The following is a 24423-nucleotide window of genomic DNA, read 5'->3' as shown; positions in this document are numbered from 1 at the left end:
GAGTATTTTGAAGACAACTGATGCTTAAAAACATTTGGATTTCACTTGGATTTTAATTTGTAAGACTCTAACTTCAATTTCTAGGTTTGTGTTTGTTCTAGTCATGAGTGGCTAGAAACTTAATTCTCCAACTTCATGTATTGACAATTGTGTGTGAATTTAATCATTTGACTTGGTGTTTGTTTTAAATGCTATCTAGTGAATTTGATGTTGTTTTAATTGAATGTTTGATTTCAATTCTAGAGTTAGGGTTAAATCACTTATGTTATCTATTATACAAAATCCGTAATTCTTTTGTAAAATAGAATACGTAACAAGTACTAAATCATACTCCTTGCAATGATTTTAGTACAAATCAAATTCACACATCCTAACACTCCCAAGCATATGAGGAGTATTGAATGTTGTTGGTAAAATTCACAATGAAGTATAATGCAATCTTTCACCTATTCTAATAACTTGTTTAGATTAGATTAGTTAGATTAGAGTTAATTAAAGAGCTTGTTTTAATTAATTAAAAATGGTGACTGTGAAGTGCTAGAGCTTATTAGCATTTCTAATACCCACTTAGATGGAATTAAACAAATATCATTTCATATTTTGGACCACATTACTAATTAGTCTTGAATAGAGTTGGAGTGCTTACAAATCTAGAATTTACTTTACTTAATCAATTGCTATTTATTACTTCAGTCTTTTATTTGAATCATTGTATCTAAAACCCCCTTATTTTTTATCTCATTTGTACCTTACGCAAAAAGGGTATAAACATTTATCTCGTGTGTCTGACGATCGACCCTATTTACCTTGTATTACATTTTTAATACAAAGTAGTAGTGTTTAAAGAGTTATTTTTACCCCTTTATTTTTTAGCTTTGACACGCCTAACAAATTGGCGCCGTTGCCGGGGACACGGTAGTACTAATTGTTTATGCCAATATCTTTTCGTATAGGTACACCTTTACCAGTTGATTTGGAAATAGAGAAATCTGCAAAACAAAGAAGGAAGCAAGCCAAATTTTTAAAGAATCAACAATAATCCAGAGATTCTTCATCAAACCCATCAACCGCATCTTCACCAACATCCAAAAGTACCACCCCACCATCTTCACCCACTCCTACCATGGCAGGCAACCATGGAGGAAACCAAAATCCTCCAAACCCACCACTTGAACAAACCTTTAGATAGTGGGCCACTCAAGATGTCACCCAACAAACTTTATGCATTAATTACCCTGCAACAATAAACTTTGAACTCAAATTTGGACTTATCTACTTGTTACCTTCATTCCATGGTCTTGAAAATGAAGACCCGCATAAATTCCTTAAAGACTTTCATGTCATTTGTGTGGGTATGAAGCCACATGAAGTTACAGAAGATCAAATCAAGTTAAGGGCATTTCCCTTTGCTTTACAAGATTCAACTAAAGAATGGTTATATGACTTACCACCGGGGTCAATCACAACATGGAATGAACTTGCATGGATGTTTTATGATAAATATTTTCCAGATATGAGAGCTTCAGATTTACACAGAGAAATTATTGGTATCAAGCAACAAAAGAGAGAAGCCTTGCATACTTACTGGGAACGGTTCAAGAAATTGTGTTCAGGATGTCCAAAACATGGGATATCAGGGTATCAATTGTTGCAATATTTTTGTAAGGGAATGTCATCTTGGGATAGAAGATTACTCAATGCATCAAGTGGTGGATCAATAGCTGATAAGACTCCAACAAAAATCAATGCTATTATCAAGAACCTGGAAAAAGAGTCCAAGCATACAACTCAAGAAGAAGAATGGTACAGTGATGCACCAAGAGGAGTGAAAGAAATTTCTACCCCAAAAATTGAGAGTCAACTTTCTGAGTTGACTAAAGTAGTGATGATTCTTGTAAAGGATAAGGGTCTGCCACCACCAACTGTTAGATCTTGTGGTATTTGTACACAAGTTGGACACCCCACTAATATGTGCCCGATGTTACAAGAAGATACAGAGCCAGTTCAAGCTATGGGATTTTCTAGTCAACAACAAGGAAACTTTCAGCCAAGAAGTAATCCAAATTGGCACCAACCCAATGCCATTTTTTAGCCAAGGCCACCATATTTTCAAGCGAGACCTCCATTTCAAAATCAAATGCATCATCAACAAAATTATCAACCACATTTCCAGCCAAATCAACCTCCTCATCAATCTCAACTCCAACCTTAAAACTTGCAACAAGGAAGCAGTTCAAGCGGATCAGGAATGTCTTTGGAAGACATTGTCAAGAGTTTAGCCACAAGTGCTCAAACATTTCAAAATGAGACCAAGGCGAGTATAAAGACTTTGGGGTAACAAATGACTCAACTCGCCACTTCTGTGAGTAAATTAGAGTCACAAGGCAAACTACCCGCAGAAACCGAAAATAATCCAAAGCATAGTGCATGTGCCATCACTTTGAGAAATAGCAAAGAATATGAAGGTCCAAAGATGATTGAAGAAGAAGAAGAAATAGAGTTAGAAAAAGAAGAAGAGAAGTCAAAATCACCTTCAAAACAAGTTCCCATTGAAGCAAAAGTTACTCCTCCTTAATTTCCCACAAGGTTAAGCAAGTCAAAGCGTGAAAGGGAAGACCATGAAATCATGGAGATGTTCAGGAAGGTCGAAGTAAATATTCCTCTTATTGATGCCATCAAACAAGTCCCTCGATATGCTAAATTCCTTTAGAATTATGCACATAGAAGAAAAGATTGAAAGGGAATTAAACTATTAAAGTAGGTGAAAATGTATCTGCAATGTTAGAGAAAAGATTACCTCAAAAATGTAAGGATCCGAGTGTTTTCACGGTTCCTTGCAAGTTAGGTAATCTTCATGTTCCACGAGCTATGCTAGATCTTGGAGATTCTATCAATGTTTTTCCATATTCTATTTTTAAAACCTTAAATATTGGCACATTGAAGAAGACCGGGGTAATCATTCAATTGGATGATAGATCTTTAGTACATCCAAAAGGTGTGCTAGAAGATGTGTTAGTCCAAGTGAATGAATTAGTATTTCTGATAGATTTTTATGTCTTTGATATGGATGATGATGACTCACAAAATTTGAGTTCAATTCTTCTAAGAAGACCCTTTTTGAAAATAGCCAGGACAAAAATTGATGTTTATGATGGTACATTGTCCATGAAATTTGATGGGGAAGTGATAAATTTTAACATCTATGATGCTATGAGATATCCAAGTGATATTTCATCCTTGAATTTTGTGGATGTTATTGAACCATTAACCGAAGAGTGTTTTGATTTGTCTAATCTCGATGCGTTAGCTTTTATTTTAGACAGGAGTCTTCAAAAGGATGAAGTGGAAAAACTTTCCAACCAATTCAAAATTGATGAAGAGATTTTGGAAGTTGTATCTTGCATGGACCAAAAGAAGAAAATAAGGTTTGATGTTCCAAAGCTGAAATTACCAATGCCTAATGAGAAACTTGTTCCATCAATTGTGCAGGCACCTGAATTGGAACTCAAGACTTTACCCGAGCATCTCAAATATGTGTATCTTGGAGAGAAAGTGACATTACTAGTGATCATCTCCACAAAGTTATCAACAAAAGAAGAATAAGATCTTGTCACCACCTTGAAGGAGTATAAGGAAGCTATTGGGTGGACTATAGCCGATATCAAAGGGCTAAGTCTTTCACTTTGCATGCACAAGATCCTTATGGAAGAAGATTACAAGCCCTCCCGAGAAGTTCAAAGGCGTTTGAACCCTCCAATGATGGAGGTTGTGAAAAAAGAGATTTTAAAGTTGTTGAATGCAGGGATGATCTATCCTATATCGGATAACAAGTGGTTAAGTCCAGTCCAAGTTGTACCCAAGAAGACATGTATTACTGTTACAAAGAATGACCAAGGTGAATTAGTCCCCACCCGTGTGCAAAACGGGTGAAGAGTTAGCATAGACTATAGAAGACTCAATTCCTCAACCCGGAAAGACCATTTCCCACTTCCCTTCATTGATCAAATGTGGAAATATTAGCGGGAAAACCACACTATTGTTGCTTGGATGGATATTCCGGTTTTCATCAAATACCCGTTGCACCCGAGGATCAAGAAAAAACCACTTTCACATGTCCTTTCGAAACATTTTCATATAGGCGGATTCCTTTTGGACTTTGCAATGATCCCAACACTTTTCAAAGGTGCATGGTAAGTATTTTTCGGAGTATGTTGAGGAGATCATTGAAGTTTTTATGGACGATTTCACAGTTTATGATAATTCTTTTCATGAATGTTTGGCCAATTTGAAAAAGATTTTGCAAAGATGTATTGAGACCAACCTTGTTTTGAATTATAAAAATGTCATTTTATGGTTGATAAAGGTCTCATACTTGGTCATGTTGTGTCTTCTAAGAGGTTAGAGGTAGAAAGAAAAACTTGATGTCATCAAGTCTTTACCTTATCCCACTTGTGTTCCTGAGGTACGCTCATTTCTTTGTCATGCAGGATTTTATAGAAGATTCATCAAAGATTTTTCCAAGATATCTCGTCCCATGTGTGAGCTCCTACGAAAAGATGTAGAATTCGAGTTTTCCAAAGAGTGTAAGCAAGCTTTTGATCAGTCGAAGAAATTGTTAATATCAACACCAATACTTCAATCACCAGATTGGATTTTTCCTTTCGAAATCATGTGTGATGCCCACAATCATGCAGTTGGTGCAATGTTGGGTCAAAGAAAAGATTGAGTTCCTAATGTTATTTACTATGCCTCAAAAACACTTGATAGTGCACAAGCTAACTAATCAACAATTGAAAAAGAATTGCTATCTATTATCTGTGCTTTAGATAAATTTCATCAATATTTGCTAGGTTCTGAACTCATTGTTTCTTCTGATCATGCAACTATTAGGTATCTACTTGCAAAGAAGGATTAGAAGCCTAGACTCATTTGATGGGTATTACTCTTACAAGAGTTTGATATTGAAATCAAGGACAAGAGCGGAAAGTAAAACCTTGTAGCTGATCATCTTAGCAGGATTGTTTCTCCCGATGACTCGACTCCCATTCATGATGCATTTACCGATGAGAACCTATTTTCAGCAAAAGTTGCCCCATGGTATGCTGATATTGTGAACTACATCATCACGAATCAATTTCCATCAGATTTGAATCGATGGAAAAAAGACAAGATCAAGAAAGAAGCCAAGAGATTTGGTACTCCAAAAGCCTTAATCAGTGATCATGGTACACACTTTTGCAATTGTATGCTCGGGAGTGTTTTGAAGAAATATGGTGTTACTCATAAAGTTTCCACATCATATCATCCACAAACAAACGGAAAAGCAGAAGTGAGCAATTGACAAATCAAGGGTATTTTGGAGAAAACCGTCAATATAACAAGGAAATATTGGAGTATTCATCTTGATGATGCCTTATGGGCATATCACACATCATTCAAAACTCCAATTGGGATGTCTCCATACCATATTGTTTTTGGAAAGCCATGTTGATTACCCATTGAGTTGGAGCATAGAGCCTATTGGCCAGTCAAGCAGTTCAATATGGATCTAAGTGAATCGAGAAAGAAAAGAAAGCTTGACATTCAAGAGCTTGAGGAGATCCGCAATGAAGCATATGAGAATGAAGTTCTTTACAAAGAAGGAACAAAACCATACCATGACAAGATGATTTCATGCAAGGTATTTGAAAAAGGTCAAAAGGTATTACTCTACCATTCTTGTTTTAAATTGATTCCTGGTAAACTAAAGTCTCGTTGGGTGGGACCATTTTTTGTTACTAATGTTTTTGAGCATGGTGCAATAGAAATCACAAGTGAGAAAACCGGGAAAATCTCTAAGGTAAACGGTCATCATTTAAAGCCTTATTATGAAGGATTTCAAGTAAAAAACGAAGAAGTGGAGGAAGTAACGGATCCAAAGTACCAAGATTGACAAATAGTTGGGGTCCAAGTCGAGCCAACGATATTAAAAAGGGGCGGCTAACCAGGAGGCAACCCTAGAGTATCTTTGTCATTTCTTAATTTTTCATCGTATTTTCTTCGTTTTCAAGTTTTCAAGTTGTTTCTGATGTTAAAAGAGGGTAAAAAATCATTTTCCGAGAAGTAATGGATTAGCGGGTTGCAATTTGAAAAAGTGAAAAAATCAATTTTTTTTGGCCTTTACAGAGGTTTACACGACCGTGTAAACTTATGCTTATAGATTACACGGGCCGTGTAAACGACCAAACCAGCAAATCAGACAATTGATTTACATGGCCGTGTAAAATTTTCCCTTCTGTTTATACGGGCGTGTCAACGTAAAAACAAAGTTGTGTAATTTTAAAGGCTAAAATCGATTTTTGTTGCTCATTCTTTTCTCACAACCTGTGCATCCTCTTCTCCCTACTTCCCTCTTCGAAAAAACCCTAAAACATATTCAATCTTCCTCAATTTTGCTTCAAAAATCAAGCTCCAAGGTATGAAAGTCTTCTCTTTTCTTCATCTTCTTTGTCTTGCATCTCAATTTCAACCTCTAATGGCCGATTTTGGGGGTTTTGAGCAAACCCTAGAATTTTTGGGTCTCCAAATAGCGACCTAATGTTTGTAATTTCTTGTAGGATAAGCTTAGGGAAAGCTTGGGGAAGCATTGGACATCACTCTACCACTATTTTCAAGTACAAATTGGTATAATTGTTCAAAACTCTTTACTTTGTGCATATAGTTAGAACCACATTCTTTTTGGGTGATTTTTGGTGATATTGCTAGTTCTTGTGCATACTTTAGAGTTCAAAATTTTCCAACATTGTGTGCATAACTTAGTTGAATTCATTTGGGCAATGGCTTCCCGTGGAAAAAAGGCTAGAATTAGGACCTCACATATGGGTGGTCAAGAATCCAATGATGAACAAGACCAACATCCCATGGAAAACCCCTATGAATTTGGCATTATTTTTGAGTCCAATCAACAAGAGATTTTGTATGCAACCCTTATTCAAAGGTGTTGAGAGAAAAACTTTGAGACACACTTGAACAAAATGGTTAGAACAAGTATATAGCGGAATAGTTAATCTCGAAGGATTTGTTAGCTCAACAATAATATTAATAGTTTGAAGTTTGTGAGTTAGATGCGGAAAGTAAAGTAATGTAAATGACAAAAATTGTTATATCAAGAATACACATAAGTTGATTCATAACTTGGAATGCATTCAAACCAAGGTTAGTAAGTGAGATCAAACTTAGTGAATAAGTCACAAGGACTTGCTCCGAAGAGAGATTATGATCAGATATGATAGTAAGAAGTGAGAGAGGAGAGAATTTTTGAGATAAGTAGTAAAGATACTTGAAGATGCGTGATTGATTCAGAACAAGTGAGCTCTATATATAGAGACTCAAGAATTAAAAAAGATAACTCTCTAGAAGTAGCCATGCAAGGCATACTGGACAATAGAGAGTGTAAAGAAAAGACAAAATAGACTAAGTACAAAAACTTGCTGTCTTCTGACTTCGGATGATTGCGGTAGAAGCTTTCATTGCGGTAGTAAGTTGGCTGCGGTTCCAGGAAAGTTCAAGAGGGTCACTTTCAGTGTTCTAACAATTTCCCCCTAAGTGACCTCTTTAACTTTTATCACTTATCAAGATGGAGATGCTTGATTAGGATCCACCAAAACTTCCTGACACTTTCTAACCAAGTGATCCTTATTAGAATTTCATACTTGACTTCCGGAGTGGTGTATTTTGACTTTTCAACTGCGGTCCGATAGATGTCAAGCTGCTTCTTTGTTAGACGATGTATAGCAGAGGTAGGGATGAAATATTTGACATTATCAATTTTCCTTTCGATGATGACACCGAGTTCAGGGAAGTTGGTTGCACCTAAGGGTCTTTCTTCAAAACCTTTGGAGGGCATCGATGCTGGATCAAGTAGAGGTAATTCAAGCTTCTTCGCAATGGTGGGATAGATATTTGCATCGATTTTAACAAAATCGCATACAATATCCATCAGAAAACTGTTAACTCTATCAAGTGCAATTTGCATTTTCGGATACTTCTCAACCTTGCTTTGGAACACTCTTGCAATGAGGAAAATCTCCTCCGGATTCATGCAAGGAAAGTCAGCTTGGTTCCAGACATAATCTTGTTCCCTTCGGGTCAGAGTGTACTGGAAAAACTATGCCTTCATGAATTTTCTGACTTTGTAGTTCACAACTACGGATGGTCGATCATTTGACCATATGTGCTCAAAGGAAGAGGCGTGCTTTGCATAGAATTGAGATAGTCTCTCAAATTCCATAGGCAATCGTTTGACATCCAGAAGGGTTTAATCAAATGGCTCAAATATAGTGAAGTATTTGGCATTGGGTGAGATGGGGATATCCCAATAACCATCATTAGGAGGCTCAACATATGTAAGATGAGGAACGTAATCTTCATCTAGCAGTCTTCGGTGGGGATTAACCCAAAAATTGATAAGAGTTTCATCCATGACTGTGTCAAATCCGCATAGCCTCCAAATCTCTTCACCAAGTTTGGCTGCCCTCCAATCTTTCTTCCTTTGGACGGTGGTAGGAGAATCTGTTGAGCTTGGAGATGAAATATGTTCCTCAAGATGTTTGAAGTGTGGGGGAGTTTCAGGTTTCTCCGGAATGTGAGGTGCAGTGTGAGATGATGGTCGCGGTGAGGAAACTTTTCCAGTGATGATGAGGGGGGGGGGGGGGGTTTGATGTGGTGAAATTGATTGCTGAGGTTGATGAACTTGATCTGATTGATGAGATTGATGGGCTTGATCTTCTTCACTTCCCCCTCTTGAGGAAGTCAAAACCGGAGCTTCCTCAAGCCATTTCCGATGGCCATCAATTTTGGAGAAGGCCTCCTGAAATTGAGCCTTGATAGCATCTATGAGTTGTTGATTGGTTGGAGAGGAGGATTTGAACAGCAGGCGATGAATCTACTTAGTGAGTTGAAGGATTTCAGGGCCATGAAAGTTGGTTGTTAGGGATTGTTGAAGACGGTTGATGGTAGAGTGAAGAACCGAGATGGTAGACTCATAAGCGGTATGAGTTTCATCTATTATCTTCTGAGACTGAGAGGCTTGATCTTTGATAGCGGTTTGAAGATCATTTTTGATTTCGGTGACTTCTGAGATAAGACGTTCAATCCATGAAATCTTTGTGGTCTGCTTTGCGATTATTGTCGAGTGACCGGATTCCCATTTCGACTTTTAAAGAGATGCGCTCCACAGCCAGTCGTTCTCTTGCTTCCAGTCTTTCAATCCTTTCTATCAACGATTGTGGTCCAGGAACATCCTCTGGTTGCGGTTGAGTTGGCTTGACCGCAACTAGGATTTGATCGACTTTGGCCTAGAGAGATAGAAACTCTTTTCTTGTTACTACGTTCTTCTTCTTCTTTTTGGGCTTGGAGGTGGAGTAGTGAGAACCACTTGATTCTTTACCTTCATCGAACATCATTAGATCATCATCAGAAGGAGAGGGTTTGTTTACCTCTTGTACCTCGTCATCATCAAGACCGAAGGTAGGAGCTGAGCTGATTGGGATCCCAGTACCTTCGTCTTGTGATGTTTCAAGAACCGTAGTGGGAGGAACATGGGAGGTATGTTGGGCCGCAGATGCTGCTTGAGCTTTAAGGAGTGAATCGGCCATCTGAGACATCTAATATTGAATATGAAGAATCCCTGATACAGTATAAGCATTGTTGATTGCATCAGCCCAATACTTAGCAATTATCTGAAGTTCTTGTTCCTTCTGTTGTTGCTGTTTGATTTGTTGATCCTTTCGGGTTTGGAATGCCCTTCGAAAGGCAGCATATTTCTTGATTTCAGCATCAGTAGTTGGTTGATACTGACTCCATGAATCACTTGATTCGTCTCCGTCAATTCTTTGAGTGCGCACCAAGGTATCCATTGGCTTCACGGATCCTTGGAAATTTGTGCTCACCGTGCCTTAACCACCTGTAAATGTTGGAAGCAGAGGAGGATTTTCGGAGCTTCCTTGGTCTCCGTGACCCATGGTCACGTTTGGCCTCGGCTCCGTTCTAGCAAAGGCTGAAGAGGTGCCCTACGGATGGTCAGGTGTTTGAAGTGTTTGGGATATGTTCAAGAGGACGGAGTCTAACTCTTCGGAAGAAAAGAAATGCAGTCGGGAAGCCCTGGAGACCTTAGGGAGATGACCAGATTTATTTACTTGAGATATAACTGGGGGGGGGGGTGTCTCCACGTTCAAATGATGATGATGATGATGATGATGATGATGAAACAGGCTCACTTGATGAGCTGGAGTGGAACTCGATTGTGGTGTCGAATGGATTTGCGGGTATCCCAATGACTACCAGAGCCTTTTGAGAGGTTGAGGTATTAGTCGGTTCACGCATTTGGCTAGAGGTTTTGGTGGTTTTTTGTTTCTTGAGGATAGAGATTGGTTGCCTTTCCTCATCAGAGTCACTGATAGATATGGTTTGGGAAGGTTTTGTTTTACGTTTCTTAAAGGGTGCGGTTGGTTTGGGAGCATCCTTCTGTGGTGTTCTTTGTTTCCTTTTGGATGCCAGTTTCTTTCTTCTTTGAGAAGTATTGGATAAGGTAGTGGTAGAGGTGACTGCGGTACCTTCAGGTTTAATGGCTGCGGATGGAAGAGGCGGGGTAGAAGGGTATGGGGCAATACCCTCGGTAGCCTCAATATGGTTTGAGATATCAGCAGTCTCAGGACCAAGAGAAGAGAGGATATGAGTGGAAAGCCTGCGGATCGGTCCAAAAAGAGTTTGATCGGAGGAAGGAGTGTACATTTTGAGATCTTTTGTAGCAAAAAGATTAGTGTCATTGCCCATTGTGATGCCTGCATCGGCATGAAGATCCAGGATGCATAGTGACTAGAACCTAGCAAAGGTAAGTTCTGTTGGGTTTTCCTTGCGGTGTTCTTTAGGGATGTATTGAAGGAAGTCATCCCATAGGATTTTCCCGTAATTCACATCGTGCCCTGTGAATATGCTCCAAACCAACTCAAGGAGCTTAAGCCCCATATTTTCGGTTCCTCCGGTTTTGCCGGATAGGCTTCGGATGATGAAGTGGCACACATATTGCCAAACTGCGGGCAGTTGATTCTTCTTGAACTTGCCGATACCCTTGATTCTTTTTTGGTATCCCATTTGGTAGAGGGATGCAGTGATGTCCGCCATTGAAGGAGAGAAGAACTTGATCGACGGATGAATCAGTAGATTGATGAACCTTAGAAATTTCTCCTTGGTCAGAATGACCAATGCGTCATTCACGAGATTGAGATGCACTTCTTGAGGGTTTTGGAGTGGTCGATATGCTGAGAATGCACATTTGAACAAGGTTGAAATTGTTAAAATCTCTGTAAATGCATTGAAAGGACCAAACAGAGGGTGGTTCTTGAGGAACTTGATCATGAGCTTGATAAGAGCATTGTATGAAGGATGATCTTCAAACACTGCTCGGAAATTGCTTGAAGCGATTGAAGGAGATTCTGAACCTATTGGATTCACCGAACCAGAAGCCTTGGATTGCTTCTTAGATACTCCTGATTTCACCATTGTTGAAGATTGAAGATTGAGGGTGTTTGAAGATGAAGAAAATCACAGAGTTCTTAAGGATTTTGAGAGGGATTGATCGATATTCTGAAAGCGTAAGGTGAATAAAGAAAGGAGATGGGTTTATAAGGGGAAAAAGAAAATAACCCTGGGTAAATGGTAAGAATAGGGTAGAACGACGATTGGGTTTGTGGGGGGAATCTATGAGTTTTAGACTGAATCTCAGCCACAAAATAGGAAACGGTTCATAAAAGATTTTGGAGATTTTCCAAAAATGGCTTGCATTTAATGAAAAGTCATACGTGAGTTATCACGTCTGGTAAATGTGTGGATGAAGATAAAATTGGTGGAATGGATGGGACAATCTGGGTATAATGAAAGGACGGGTTAAGGTTTAAGAAAAAGTTCTTTTTGTCATCATACCTAAAATAGGTCTGACACAAAAAGTTTTAAGAAAGAAGATGCGACAGTTTCTCAAGGAATGTTTTTTTTAATTAATGTAAGATTCAATGACAAGTCATTAAATAGCACACCATAATTCAAACATTAAATAGCAAACCATCTTTGCGGATTGGAAATGGTAGTGCGATTGGACACATTGTTGCGGTTGAAAACGTCATTGCGGTTGAGAACGTCATTGCGGGTAGGAGAATAACTGTAGCAGAAAGAACTGGGGAGAAAACTTGTACAGAGAGTTAGTAAGACAAGCAATAGGGACCCGTGAAAGATAGATGTAATATGTGGTTGCGGTACATAGACTGCCGTGCAATGTATGCATCGAGACGACTTATTATGAGTGTCTGTCACTAAGAACCATAATGGGGATCACAGAGGTCTGCGGTATCTATCAATTCAAGAAGAATTGAGGATCCGAGTTCATCATTCCTAACATTTGTAAGAATGTGTTGAGTCTTGTAAAGTTGAGAGCTTTTGTGAACACATCAACAATCTCTTCATGAGTAGGGACAAAGATAAGTTCAATGTTACCTTTCAAGATGTGATCTTTGATGAAATGATACCTTAGTTCACTATGTATATGGGTATCCACAACATTCTATAACCGTAGTCTAACAGTTGTGTCTTCATCCATAGGACTTGTGAGCAACAGCTGGCTGCGGCCACGTACTCAGCTTCTGCAGTAGATAGAGATACACAACTTTGTTTCCTTGAAGACCATATGACGAGACGTTCACCCAAAAATTGACATCCACCTGAAGTGCTTTTTCGATCGAGCTTGCATCCGGCATGATATGCATCTGTGAAAGCTTGAAGACTGAAGTCATTGCTTGCGGGGTACCATAGACCTAGAGATTTGCTTCCTTTTAGGTACTGAAGAATTTGTTTGGCTGCGGTCATGTGAGAGACCTTTGGGTCTGCCTGGTACCTTGCACACACACCAGTTGCGAAGACAATGTCAGGTCTGCTTGCGGTGAGGTACATTAGCGAACCAATGATACCTCTATAAGTATTGTGATCCACAGATTCACCATAGGGATCAGCAGAGATCTTATATCCGAAGGCCATGGGGACCTTAGCAGATGAACAATTGTCCATCGAATATTTCTTCAATAGTTCAGTGGTGTATTTTTTTGATGAATAAATATGCCTTACGGTACCTATTTCACTTGAAGACCTAGAATGAATTTAATCTCTCTATTCATGCTCATCTTGAACTTGTTGGTCATGAGCTTAGCAAATTCATCCACCATGCCTTGATCTGTTGAACCAAAGATGATATCATCCACATAAATTTGTACCATCATAAGGTGGTCACCATTTGCTTTTCTAAATAATGTGGGATCAATCACTCCTCTTTTGTACCCGGATGAGACAAGGAATTCAGAAAGTGTCTCATACCATGCTCTTGGGGCTTGCTTTAGATCGTAGACTACTTTTTCAAGCTTGTAGCAGTGGTCAGGGTATTCAACATTCTCAAAGCCCGGAGGTTGCTGAAGATAAACCTCCTCTTTTAGTTCCCCATTGAGAAACACACTTTTAATATCCATTTGGTGTACCTTGATGTTCTTGTGGGATGTGTATGCTAGGAAGATCCTGATAGCTTCCATGCGTGCTACCGGAGCATACGTTTCATCATAGTCAATACATTCAAGTTGACTATAGCCCTTTGCAACTAGCCTTGCTTTGTTTCTAACTACCAAACCAGATTCATCCAACTTGTTTTTGAATACCCATCTAGTGCCAACAATGGAGTGACTATGTGGTTTCGGAACGAGTTGCCACACTTTGTTTCTTTTAAATTCTTCAAGCTCTTCTTGGATTGTGGCTACCCAGTCCGATTCAAGTAATGCTTCTTTGATCGTTCTGTGTTCTATCGAGGACATAAATGCTGCATAGTGGCAATGTTCAGATAGGTCCTTTGAAGATCGAGTCTGGATACCTGTAGATGGGTTGCCGATGATTTGACCTGGTGGGTGGTCTTTCGTCCATACGTGAAGACGTGGCAGCAGATGATCAGCAGCTGTGGTAGAGGGGATATCTTGAATGTCAGAAGAATCTATGGTTGGAGATGGTAGTTTTCCCTGGACTTGAGAACAACCTGCTGAATCATCTTGATCTATTAGAGCCGAATTTTCTTGAGTAGTTAGGAGAAGTTCCCCCTGGGTTGCGGATGGAGGTTCCTATGGAACATGAGAAGGTTCCCCCTGGACTGTAGATGGAAGAGTGACAATTCTTGGATCAGTTCTAGTGTCAATATTCTCTATGAGTTCATCATCCGAATCCGAAGATACGTTTGATGGTAATGCTTCTCTGAGAGCAGGAATTTGAACAACATTACGTACTGGAACCTCGACGGTTGCAACGGGATCTGGAGTAGAGTTTCCCCCCTCAACCGAAGAAGTGGAAGTATTGAGAGATACTCCTTCAGACAGAGGTGGTCCAGAAACGTCAGCATGTTGTAGTTGAGCTGTGGGTGACACCAGAACTTCAGATAGTTTCGCTGTTTCAACAGGGTTGAAGAGATCATCATAATTGACTTCAATTAGATTTAAAGAACCGGAAGAGGCAGGAATGTCAGATTCCATGATTGCGGTGGCTTCGGTGGATGGAGAGGCATTACGGATGTGTGAATCATCAAATTTCACATCGAAGTTTTCACGGATCAGCCTTTTATGCCTGATGAGCACTCGATAAGCAACCTTGTTGGTGGAATAACCAAGGAAAATTCCTTCATCCGACTTTGGTGCAAACTTGTTGATTTGGTCTCTATTGTTGATCAGGAAGCATCTACACCCAAAAATGTGAAAGAAGCAAACATTTGGATTACGGTTGTTAAGGCCTTCATATGGTGTTTTATTGAGACGCTTGCACACAATGCTTCAGTTTTGGACAAAGCATGTGGTTGCTACAGCTTCAGCCCAGAAGTAGAGAGGAAGGTGGGCGAAGTTAAGCATGGATCTAGCTGCTTCTAATAGTGTACGGTTTCTTCTTTCTATAACACCATTTTTTTGCGGAGTGTAGGGTGCTGAGAAGTTGTGAGAAATGCCCTTGGACACCAAGAAACTGTTGAGATGATGATTAGTGAACTCGGTTCCATTATCACTGTTGATGCGTCTAACTTGAAGCTTTATCTATATTTCGATTTCTTTGATGAAGTTGATAAAGATATGAGGTGTCTCTGATTTGAGTCTGAGGAAGAAGACCCATGTGAAGCGAGTATAGTCATCAACAATAACCTGTATGTACTTCTTGTGGTGGTGGCTGGCTACGGTTGATGGACCGCAGAGATCAATGTGCAATAGCTCCAGAGGTTCAGAAACAGTGGAGTCCATTATAAGAGGGTGACTTGCTTTGGACTGCTTACCACAGTCACAAGCCGGACAGAGAGTGTCGTTGCTGAATTTGAGAATAGGGAGACCGCAAACTAGTTCTCCAGTGACTAAATTGTTGATGTACCGGAAGTTAAGATGAGCTAGCTTGCGGTGCCATAGCCAACTGACTTCGGATACAGCTTTGGACAGGAAACACAACTGTGGTATACCAATGATTAGTGATACATCCAAAGGGTACTTGGTACCTTCGGATCGAGATTTGATCAGACATGAGCTCCTATCACTTGTGATTACGTAGCAGAACTGATCATCAAATTCAACACGATGTCCTGCTTTACATAGTTGACCAACACTGATGAGATTGTGTTTAAGGCCTTCTACATAAGCAACCTTCTGAATGGAAAAGATCCCCGTGGTTAGAACACCATAGCCTCGTATGATGCCATTTGCATTGTTTCCAAAAGTGACATTTCCACCATTGCATATAGGCTTGAAATCCCGAAGGTACTCTAACCTTCCGGTCATGTGCAAGGAGCACGCACTGTCGATCAACTATTCTTCTTCTTGATCCTCCTTGCACAAAGCCTACAAAAACGAAGTGGTTAATTTGGGCACTCAGGTGAGTTTGGAGCCCGAGGTCACATGTGAGGTGTTAATCGATGCATGATGCGAGGTGGTAAGGACAGGTTTTAAGTCAGCTTTCAAACCTAGTCCTGGGTGTTTGAAGTTCTTTGGAGTTTTGTGAGATTGTGAGTAATTATGAGAACCTTTGAAAAGATTAGGATTGAACCAAAAATCCTGGGTGTTGGATGTTCTTTGAATTCTTTTACATTGACATTGACAAGAGTACTTTTTGTCATTTTTCCTAACATTTGACCTGGTCTGAGGTTTTGAAGAAAAAGTATGTTTTTGTCCATTCCGAGGATTGTCAGTCTTGACCTTTTTGTTTGTGTGCTTTGAAAAGGTGTTTTGTGCAGGTTTGGTAGGTGTGAAGACACGTGTAGAGCTTTTGTGATGTGATTTCTTAAACATTTGAGATGACCTTTTGGGTGCCGAAGTTGGCAAAATTCCTTTTCATTTTTGGTATTTTGACACTGAGAAGGTTGGAGTAGGTAAGATACCTTTCCATTTTGGATAATTTAAGGAATAGAACTGAAAAACATAGTTTCGAAAAGACTTGACACTTTTTTGGGTTTTTTCAGAAGTAGTAGGAATGACTTTTGAAACTGAACTTTCCTTTTTGTTTGTTTTCTTGATGGGAGAGTTTTTTGAAAAGTAGTGGGTGAAGACAAATTTTTCTGGACTCTTGGATTTTGGAAATTTGATATGTTTCTTGTTTTTTTTGAAAAGGTTTGTCTGTTTGTGCCTCGAGATCTGATTTCCTCTTTGAAATCCTTTTTTTGCCAAAGATTTTGGTGATCCGCAGTCATTGTTGTTTAACTGCGGTTTCTTGGATTTTTTTAAATAATTTTGAAAACGTGGGCTTGATTCATCAGAACTTGAAGATTATGGAATTTGAGAGCATTAACCTACTTCAAAATTATCTATATGTAACTCATGAAATATTGGTTGAAGAGTCACAGTTCCCTGAACTGATGAGTGTGGTAGTGATGACTTGACTAGCTCAGAGTAAGTCTTAGATGGGACTTCGGTGAGACATTTGTGGGACATTTGACTACAAGGAGGGAGACTGTGGTCTGAGGGTAAAGATGGAAAGTCTATAGAGACTTCACGACCCTCAACAATAATCTCTTCATCAACTACGGATGTTTTTTGAGAATTTGGAAAAATGGTGTCACCTATAGGAATTTGATCACATGTGTGACCCAAAACCTCAGGCACAATTTCCTCAATGACACAACTATTGCTTAAATTGTGTAATCTACCGAAGTAAGTTTTGATATCTTCGGGAAAGGTCTTGTTATTGACAGGAAAATGAAATTCTCAATCCGGAGGGACATACAGTCTGTCTTTGTTGAACCAGGGTGAGGAATCCATTGCGGTAGGATATCCATTCGACCAGCCCCAATTGTATGTATTGTCCACAGTGCCATTGTTTACCAAATTTTCAATAGCTTCACTTTCATTAAACAATTTTTCAATTTAGAGATTTAAGCGTACAATTTCTTTCTGAGCTAATAACTCTGGTTCAAAGCTATCTCTAATTGGGTTTCACTTAACATCCTAACATCTTTTTCTAACTCGAGATCCTTCTCTAACATAGCCATCTTAAGTCTTTTGTTATCCAGTCATCCTTTTACGTGAAACATCTCTTGGGACACAATGTTCTTCTCATCTAAGGCCTTATTATAGTCTGTAAGGACGGCAACACAAGTGTCATTAAGATCATCTATGTAGGGTTGACAGTCATGCATGCTATTATTTAGAGTTTGGATCATGAGTTTTACCTGTTCGACAATGCTTAGAGTTCTATCCTTTGCCATGTAGTAGTAGTTTTTGTTCAGCATTGAAGACCCATCATCATCCGCAGTGGCCAGCATGCAGATTTTCCCTTTTTCTTTGACATTGTTGATGGCCTCTTCTTCATCTCCAGATGACCAAAATTGATGGTCTCTTTTGATATGAGCCACGTATGCCCTATCCTTTTCTTTTCTTCCAACTATTGAGCCATTCTAAGGTAGAATTCTCTGTCTTTGACTACATTGACCTTGCAATCTTTTGCGAAATGATTTTCTTTGTTGCATTTGTGACAAATCAAAACATCAATCTTATCATCTGAGGAATTATCGGAGACATTGGTTTGAGGAGACTGAAGTACATCCTTTGGTTGATTATTCTGATATTGCGGTGGTGGAAGAGAACTTTTGGGATATCGAGGCTGGTTATTCTGGGAACCGAAATTACGGTTGAATGGAGGTTTGTTGAACTGCTTGTTCTTGCGGAAGGAAGAAGATGGTATACGGTTGAACTTTTGGCTAACAAGAGCAATAGCCTTCTGAAATTCTTCTTCATCATCATATTCTGAGTTAGCTTCGTATGACTGTGGTGGATTGTCATACGATGAAGAGTAAGGTGACTGCGGTGGAGTTTGTGCTATGAGAGCTAGTGGTCCTCCAAAGTCAGCACAATCTTTGAGTACGGTTGATTCTTGTGCTTGAAGCTCTCCATAGTGCTTGTAGAGAGACAATGAGTGGATCTTTCTATTGCCTTGGACTATCATCTTAGCCGTAGTCCAATGTCTTCCCAAACCATTAAGAAATGGAAGATTGGTTTCATGGTTACTGCAGACGGTGCCTGCATTGGATAACTTGGTGACTATTAGGTTGAACCTTTTGAAAGAGTCTTCCAAACTTTCACTAGTATGAGCTTTGAAGTTGTTGAACTCGTTGACTGTGGTAGTAAGCTTCTTATCTTGTGCTTGTTCTGTGCCTTCGTACAAATTTTTGAGAACATCCCAGATCTCTTTTGCTAATTTGCAATTTATGATAACGTTGAAGTTGTTAGGAGCAACTCCGCAGGAGTTTTCATAAAAAAGCAATAGCATCATTTTCCATTTTATCGAGATCATCCTTGGTGGGACGGTTCATTGCTGGTTGACCTCCTCCTATCCTGGTTGCAGTGCCGTCAGTTTGAACTGGCGTAAGGATTGGGATATGTGGTCCTTCTTCTACGGATCGCCATACATCTCTTCCCAGTCTTCTCAAGTACCTCTCCATTCTTTGTGACTAGTGATGATATTCATTTGCTACCAGTATTGGGGCTCGATTGGAACCTCCAACACTGTTGGAAACATTCAGTGATAACGATTGTGTCATTAGAAATTTTTTTGTTTAAAATGAGCTTCAGTGGTATAGAGGGCTCTTTGAAAAATCAGAGTTCCGCTTTTCAAAAAGCAACCACTTAGGCTCTGATACCAATTGTTGAGAGAAAAACTTTAAGACACACTTGAACAAAATGGTTAGAACAAGTATATAGCGGCATAGTTAATCTCGTAGGATCTGTTAGATCAACAATAATATTAATAGCTAGAAGTTTGTGAGTTAGATGCGGAAAGTAAAGTAATCTAAATGACAACAATTGTTATATCAAGAATACACATAAGTTGATTCATAACTTGGAATGCATTCAAACCAAGGTTAGTAAGTGAGATCAAACTTAGTGAATAAGTCACAAGGACTTGCTCCGAAGAGAGATTATGATCAGATATGATAGTAAGAAGTGAGAGAGGAGAGAATTTTTGAGATAAGTAGTAAAGATACTTGAAGATGCGTGATTGATTCAGAACAAGTGAGCTCTATATATAGAGACTCAAGAATTAAAAAAGATAACTCTCTAGAAGTAGCCATGCAAGGCATACTGGACAATAGAGAGTGTAAAGAAAAGACAAAATAGACTAAGTACAAAAACTTGCTGTCTTCTGACTTCGGATGACTGCGGTAGAATCTTTCATTGCGGTAGTAAGTTGGCTGTGGTTCCAAGAAAGTTCAAGAGGGTCACTTTCATTGTTCTAACAAAAGGGTAAAAGGGGAACAAAATTTTATGGACATCCAAGCCCTTAAGGACCTTCATATCTATAAAGGTGTCCACAAGCTATTGAAGAACATTGGTTGGGAAGGTTTATTGAACCACCATGCAGTAAGCTATCAAACACCCATGTTGGAAATCTTATCATCTATCACCTTTGATTACCAAACACACATCCTCACCTTCCGTTTGCTCAATCAATCCCATAAGATTCATGCTGGCACCCTTTGTGATATTATTGGTGCTCCAAAAACAAAAAGGGACGTGTATACATCAAAGGGCATAAAAATGTTATATTTGAGCAAAATTGTGAAAGGTTTTGGAGAAGCATCTCTTGTGAACATGAGTTTCAGTCGGTTACAACAAAGGCTTCCAGTATCATTCATCCGGTTCTTAAAGTCACTCACCGGATTATTGCTTCTTTCATGTTTCCTCAAGAAGAGATTAGCAAGGCAAACAAGAAAGAGTTGGAAGTCTTATGGTGCAGATTAACAAGCCCGAGGAAGTTCCTCACTTTGGGTGTTGGGTAATTCAGAAAATGCTCAAAAACTCCTTGAGCAATTCTGGTCAGCTTCATTATGGAGGCATGGTTTCTATTATAGCTGAACATCTTGCCCTCCATTTACCCAACAATCCAACCAATATAATTCAGGGTCGTACTTGTTTATCACTTGATGTTATGGAAATCGTGCATCTCTTTCACCGCAATCCCAATGGGGATGTTCCTTGGACCGTCGATGGTAAAGAATATATATGCATCGATAGCCGAAATAAGAAGATATTATCTTTGGCCAATGACATCCCATCTATAAATTGGCATCTCCAATCAACTTGGGTGTTACTGTAACTTGTAGACCTCCAACCACCACTCCTACCCCTCCTGCTCAAACTACAACTACATGTGCTTCCAACTCGTCTCGCCCAATTCCTTTCCCCGAACACAACCTTTACATGGGCAAGTTTGCACGCTTAGATCATCATTACACGAGCCCCCAACAAGAAGTAGGAGAGATTTACACGGGTGTTGCTGAAATCACTTCCGAATTTTAGGACCACCGTAACCTTCAAGAAGAGCGTTAGGCCCAACAAGAGCTGTGATGGGCTGAGCAGGATTAGTGATGGGTAGCTCAAGAGAAACACAACCGCAATATCCACTATTTGATGAGTGACCTTCATCGAGTACTTGTCCTTCCACCACAACAACAACCATCAACATCTCCATCCCAGTAGCCCCCATATTATCCTACCGATTATCAGCCCTACTACCCTCCACAGTTCCCACCACATCCACCACCGCCCGACCCTCAATAGGCTGACTATTCCTCTCTCCAAGCATCGAGGACGATGCTTATTTTAAGATTGGGGAGGTGCATCCATCCATGCATAAATCCCGTTGCATGTAATTTTGTACATATTGCATTAATTTTTATTTTCTTTTTCATTTTTATGCATAGAAAATTTTTCAAAAGCCAAAAAGAATTACTTTCTATTCTAATTTTTATTATTTTCTTTGCATCTAAAATTTTGCATTGCATTCATTTGTTAAAAAAAGATCCAATCCCAAGCAATCGAAACTTTTCAAAACAGTTGAGTCGGTAAGTAAGTCGTATGCCTTGAGATTAGACTTGCTCTTTTTATTGAAAATCTAAAAGCAAGTTAATCGCACACAAACACACCTCCCGAAGCTACTTGTGCAAAACAGAAAGTGAGAAGATTGTCAACATTGGAGCAGAACAACAGGTATGAGTCAATTCTTCGGGACGCATGACTGGTCTTATGAGTAGTACATGCTCAATTGAACTAAAAATGCCAAATTCAAAAAAAATAATAATTATAAAAACAATATAAAATCTCAATGTCTCGAGCCTTCCAATGCTCTAAAAAGTCATTTCTACTCATTCTCTTTTATATACCTGCTTTGGGACAAAGCTTCCAACTATACCTATGGGTCTTTGCATGTTGACTTCAGTCCCTCGAAAAATGTCTAGAAGTCCCGCACGGTAATAGACCGTGATATGTCCCACAATAGAAAAGTCAAGGACGAAAATATAAAGAAATATGCCAAATAAATAAATAAATACGAGTGGTATGTGTTATCTTAGTTAGATAACAAAAAAAATGCCATATATATATATATATATATATATATATATATATATATATATATATATATATGTATAACAAAAAAAATGTTATTAAGTTAATCTGAGATCTTTAGGACTCAAACAAGTAAACTCTAAGGGGTGTTCTACACCTAATCACTAAAAGCAAAATTGTTTGGGATTGATTGGGTTGAAAGTTCTCTACATGACTTCTATAGAAAGTCATGAACTTAATAATAACAAATAAAGCTAATTTGTGGCCTTTGAGGTTCGACAAGTAAACCCGAGGGATCTCTTTAAATCAAGCACACCAAGGTCATTTGATATGGATGTGTTGGTTGGAAGCCCGTTACACGGATATTTCAAAGAAAGCCATGAGTTTTATTTGTAGAAAAATGTAATTAAAAGTTTGTATATATTTGTGTTAATAGATTAATTGAATAATATGTTTAGGAAAAATGTTTGGCTGCCTAAAGATTCCTTTGGACTTGGATTTTAACTTATGATATTGGGACTCAATGTTAATTACTTTGATTGGTGTAAGTGGTTTGAAATTTGTAACCAATCTGAGTAAATATTAGGGAATTTTTAGAAAAAGATTGTTGTTAATCAACAAATAGCTGGAGTCGTTCATTGTTATATTTTGTGAAACAAAGATGATTAAGCATGTTCTGTCACATACAATTTCACGAGAGTAAGACCATAATTTATTCCATGAATTGACTTGATGATATTGAGAAGGAACAAGTGTTGTGAAATTTGATTCTGTTGAGTTGCATTAGGGAGTGGCTAAAGTCTTATTTCTATTGTTATATAATTTGGGTCCTACCTACATAATGGGCCTAACCTAACATAATGGGCCCTGCCCAACACACATGCAAGATTCACAAAGACAATCTAACACTTTACATAGTATAGTGAGAAAACTCACTTCACAACGTAGTCAACAACTAGACCGCTCACATAACCAAGAACTTGGTACTACACACCAATTATCGATTCACATAAGGTAAAACCTTAGTCTACCTTCTAAAAATAGAATTTTACTAAAAGTAAACCCTAATAAATTGTTAATGGTCAAAGTTAACATCAGTTGACTTCCACATCGTGGTCATCCTATTGGACCTTCTCGACAAAACAATTGTGGCCGGGCCAGCCATCATGTCGTGGCAAGCATGCCACCACATCATGGGAACTGGGCATAAACATCTTAATGGATTAAGATTTCATCCAGTTAATCTGGGGGCTCCAAAGCTCATATATGATTCCCCTCATGTTCTAGATGGATAAAGTTTCCAGTTTTATCCATTAATACAACCCAATAAGTCAATCTCTTTAATCCTATGATCTTAATGGTTGCACCAAGTTCTTGGATACTACTCTAGGTCATGCAAGGCCACTTTCCAACCAACACCATGGTCAAGAAGCAAGATAATGGACTAAAATGCTTTGGAGTTCACCCAAAATCCAAGGACAAAAAGATTTGGCACTAAAAGCTCATAAATTGACCTAATATGAGATATAGAGAAATAATGGACAAGGTTGAGACTTTATACCTCATCAAGATCAGAAATGAGAATAAGATGCTAGATCCAAGCTAAAGCCAAGCTTCCAATCCACAAGATGGGCTCCTTCTTCTTTCAAGATTCACAAAATGATTTCAAACTCTCAAAACACATATAAAGAGGCTAATATTTGGGTGAAGGTCGTTCTCATAGGATTGAGGTTGCCAAATGAGGTAGCTCTAGAAGTTAATGCCTTTAAATAGGGTACCAATCCTGAAATCTAGGGTTTTAAACACTAGCGGCCGTCACGTGGTTGCCAAGAGCGCGCCACGTTGTTGAGGATCATGAATGCATGTGTTTCTAAACTGGGCTACTACGTCATGGTCATTCCATCATCACGTCGTGGCCCAGGTAAAACACCAAAACTCGATAAATGGAATTAAATTAAGAACAACCATTCTAGGAAGTTACAAAGTCGGAAAAAACATTATATGGTATTCGACAATCCCCAAGAGCATGGTATTTAAAACTTAATAATACTTTAAAGATATGGGGTTTCAACATTGCTTGCAATAAAATGGATTCTATAGAAAGGTTACAAATGGAGAACTCATAATCGTTACAGTTTATGTAGATGATTTATTCAAAACAGGAGCAAGTTTAAAGTTCATAAACCAACTCAAGAAACTCATTGCATTGCAATTTGAAATGCCAGACCTTGGTGAACTAACATGGTAATCGGGTGTTGAAGTATCGCAAGAAGATGGTTGTGTAAAAGGTAAAACAAGAAAATTATGCCATGAAAATTCTGAAAGAATCAGACATGCATGGGTGGAATGCAACTCAATATCCTATGGATCCATGACTAAAGTTGTCAAAAGTTGAAGACAATCCAGAAGTGGAAGCTACCCATTATCTAAAATTAGTAGGATACTTATGTTATCTATTGCATACACGTCTAAACTTAGCATATTCAGTTGTGGTAGTCAACCGTTATATGCAAAG

General features: G+C 38.8%; 3 protein-coding genes across 3 annotated transcripts; 2 read left to right on the top strand and 1 right to left on the bottom strand.

Moving 5' to 3' along the window:
- Positions 1-2778: 2778 nt before the first annotated feature.
- LOC145039334 (uncharacterized) lies at positions 2779-3603 on the top strand. Its single transcript, XM_078987404.1, has one exon. The coding sequence runs from the start codon at positions 2779-2781 to the stop codon at positions 3601-3603; it is 825 nt and encodes a 274-aa protein (XP_078843530.1).
- Positions 3604-5542: 1939 nt separating this feature from the next.
- LOC145039332 (uncharacterized) lies at positions 5543-5932 on the top strand. Its single transcript, XM_078987403.1, has one exon. The coding sequence runs from the start codon at positions 5543-5545 to the stop codon at positions 5930-5932; it is 390 nt and encodes a 129-aa protein (XP_078843529.1).
- Positions 5933-13233: 7301 nt separating this feature from the next.
- On the bottom strand, positions 13234-17554 carry LOC145039331 (uncharacterized). Its single transcript, XM_078987402.1, has 5 exons — positions 17470-17554; positions 17290-17401; positions 14184-14781; positions 13357-14075; positions 13234-13252 (listed from the first exon to the last, which is right to left on the bottom strand). The coding sequence occupies exons 1-5, from the start codon at positions 17552-17554 to the stop codon at positions 13234-13236; spliced, it is 1533 nt and encodes a 510-aa protein (XP_078843528.1).
- Between the last annotated feature and the right edge of the window lie 6869 nt (positions 17555-24423).

Source organism: Lactuca saligna, chromosome 4 (assembly GCF_052625555.1).
Source record: "Lactuca saligna cultivar CGN05327 chromosome 4, ASM5262555v1, whole genome shotgun sequence".
Taxonomy (NCBI): Eukaryota; Viridiplantae; Streptophyta; class Magnoliopsida; order Asterales; family Asteraceae; genus Lactuca; species Lactuca saligna.
Note: the sequence above shows the minus strand (reverse complement) of the source record. Positions and strands in the feature narration are given on the sequence as shown.

Excerpts from the sequence above, each read along its gene's own strand:
- LOC145039334 (XM_078987404.1), top strand. The coding sequence starts at position 2,779 with ATGTTAGAGAAAAGATTACCTCAAAAATGTAAGGATCCGAGTGTTTTC.
- LOC145039332 (XM_078987403.1), top strand. The coding sequence starts at position 5,543 with ATGGATCTAAGTGAATCGAGAAAGAAAAGAAAGCTTGACATTCAAGAG.
- LOC145039331 (XM_078987402.1), bottom strand. The coding sequence starts at position 17,554 with ATGGCTATGTTAGAGAAGGATCTCGAGTTAGAAAAAGATGTTAGGATG. Across the intron at positions 14,782-17,289 it reads TGGTTCAACAAAGACAGACT|ATGCTTCCTGATCAACAATA; the intron begins GTATGTCCCTCC and ends TTTTGGGTGTAG. Across the intron at positions 14,076-14,183 it reads TCCAGGGGGAACCTTCTCAT|GGAAAACTACCATCTCCAAC; the intron begins GTTCCATAGGAA and ends TCTCAAGTCCAG.